Below are 2,463 nucleotides of genomic sequence, written 5' to 3'. Positions count from 1 at the left end.
TGCGCGCCGCGCCCACCTGCCCGCGGCGGGCAGAGCAGGGCCGCGCCTGCGCCGTGCGGGAAGATGGCACCTGCCGGCTGCGGCTGCGGCTGCTCGGGCAGCTTGGGTGCTGCGGTGGTGCGGCCGCTGCTCCTGCTGCTGGGGGCGCTGGCCTGCGCGCGGGCCACCGAGCACTACTCTCCGCTGTCCTTGCTGAAGCAGGAGCTTCAGCACCGGCAGCAGCAGGAGGCCCCGGCGGGCGGCGGCTGTCCGCAGTCGGGGGACTGGGCGGACCAGTACCCGGAGTGCGGTGAGTGGGCCGAGCCGCCCTCTCCCTGGGCCGCCCCTGCCCAGCGTGGAAGCATCTGGGAAGTGGGGGCACCGGGGATGGGCTCAGGTGGGCGGCGGGGATAAGGACCTGCCTGGAGGGTGCCTGCTGGCGTGCACGGGCCAGGAAGTCAGACTTCTTTCTGCTTGCTCCGGTAGGTGATTTGCCCGATCCCCACCTCAGGAATCCAATCTTGAGAGGTGCAAGCAGGTTGGATTTGCGGGGTGACATGAGCACTGACCCGTGCTCCTCAGATGTACCCCCAACGGTAGAGAGAGAGCTTCAGGCCTGATTCCTGCGTGCATTCCAGCTGCTCAGGCTCATTCATTGGTCAGGCTCTGGGCAAAATGCACATGCTCTTTCTGTTTTGAGTTGTACAGTGGGCGTTTTTACCCATCAGTACCCTCTCCACTCTCCCTTCCCCTCAGTGGGTGTCCCTCCGACTTGCCGTGGGGAAGGTCTGGGTCTTCTATACCTAGTAGCAGCTGGCTGATAATGCCTTTTAAAACATCCCACCAATGTTCAGCACCATATGCCTACCCAAACACTACCTAGTTTCTTAGCTGAGATGCAGTCTCAAGATTAGTGCAATCTGACTTCCTTTGAGCACCATCTGACTTCTTGGAATGGCTTTTGGACTTATTTTGTGTCTTGGCTTTGCCTCCCAACACTGTTGCAGCTGATGTGGCCAGCATTCCTTAGTGAATCGAATGACCATTGTTAATGTCACCTCCTGATTCAGGGCAGGGGGTTACCTGTCTGTGAACTTGTCTGTAAATAGGAGACTCCGTTTACTTGACTATGAGGTTTTGTTTTTGAGAAAGGGTCTCTCTGAGCCCAGGCTGGCCTTGAACTTGCATTTACCACGATCCTTCTCTACAAACCCTCCAAGTTGGGCTTACAAGTGTGAGCTTCCATGCTCAACTTTACAGACAGATTTTGTCTTAACCACCAAAGGCTCTTAGTAGGAAATGCCTCTCTTCTGTTTGTCCCAATCCTGGACGATTACATGGAAGTTGGACTCTGTGACGCTTACCTCAGGCACCTGTCCTAGACTGTGGGGACAAATTCAGGACAGGCAAGTAAGCGTGTCATAGCCGAGGGGCTATTCTCATCAGTATTTACAGCCCCCATACCACCAACACAATGGTCTGCTCTAGATATCCAGAACCTCTCAGGTCTCACAAATCAGACAGGTCTGACCTCACCACGAGGGCACCTTTGGAATACCGTGGTCACTTTCTTACCTGCCCACGTCAAGCCAGACTCTAGACTTGGGGCAAAGAGCTGCAGCGTTATTCTCAGGTGCCAGTTGCTGAGGGGTAGATGCCTGCTTGGGTCTCAGTGTGCAGCTTACTTGCTCAGGCTCAGTCTCACACTGCAGCACCCCCTATGGTGGAGGAGAAAATGGTTCCAGTGAGAGCAAGTGGATCAGGCTGGAGGTGTCCGTCAGCAATGGCTGGCCCTGCTGGTCCCGGGTAAAGTGAACCTGGCCAACCTGCAAGGATGCTATGTGTCTCTGCAATGTTTTCGATCCTATTTTCCCATGAGAAGGTTTTTTTGTTTTTGTTTTTGTTTTGTTTTGTTTTTTTTTAAATATGATTTACTTATAGTTTTGTCTTTGTGGAGGGCGGTAGGTGTGTGCAGGTGGCCATAGAGGCCCGCAGAGGCCAAAGCGGGCATCTGATCACCTGAAGCTGGAGTTACAGGTGATTGTGAGTGCTAGGAACCAAACTTGGGTCTTAACCCCTGGGCCTGCTTCAGACCTGAGAGAATAATCCTACTCTTTTAGGAGAAGAAACTACCTGCTATATTATTTGTTCTTGCTTTCCTCTTTTTCTTTTTCTTTTTCTTTTTCTTTTTCTTTTTCTTTTCGTTTCTCTTCTTTGTTTGTTTCTTTCTTTTGCTTTATTTTGGCCTAGGCTGGAACTCACTATGTAGCTCAGGGTGCCCTTGAGTTGGTGACAGTCCTCCTGCCTCAGTCTCTTGAGTGCTGAGAATAAAGGCATGTGCCTCAAAACCTGAGAAACTTATTTTCAAAATAAAAATTTGTTTTTTTTTTCTTATTCCTGTGGCCCTATTTTTAATTTGTAAGTGTGGGAGGAAATACCGAGCGGAGTCTTTCCCCAATTCTCTTCCCCAGTCCCATTACACAA

At 52.1% G+C, this 2,463-nt stretch overlaps 1 protein-coding gene across 10 annotated transcripts in view; it reads left to right on the top strand.

Annotated features, from left to right (window-relative positions):
• The first annotated feature begins 14 nt into the window (after positions 1-14).
• The window catches only part of Ttc13 (tetratricopeptide repeat domain 13), a 50,685-nt gene continuing 48,236 nt past the window's right edge, over positions 15-2,463 (top strand). For 7 of the 10 annotated variants that reach the window (NM_001357356.2, NM_001373941.1, NM_001373940.1 and 4 more), the window contains exon 1: positions 54-289. In NM_001357356.2, coding sequence (NP_001344285.1) covers positions 64-289 — 226 coding nt within the window. In that variant the 5' untranslated portion in view covers positions 54-63. Of the gene's footprint in view, positions 290-2,463 lie in introns of all 10 variants that reach the window. The other 3 variants (XR_001778436.1, XR_878807.3, XM_006530966.4) reach the window with 1 other exon arrangement.

This window comes from Mus musculus, chromosome 8 (genome assembly GCF_000001635.26).
Source record: "Mus musculus strain C57BL/6J chromosome 8, GRCm38.p6 C57BL/6J".
Classification (NCBI taxonomy): domain Eukaryota; kingdom Metazoa; phylum Chordata; class Mammalia; order Rodentia; family Muridae; genus Mus; species Mus musculus.
Note: the sequence above shows the minus strand (reverse complement) of the source record. Positions and strands in the feature narration are given on the sequence as shown.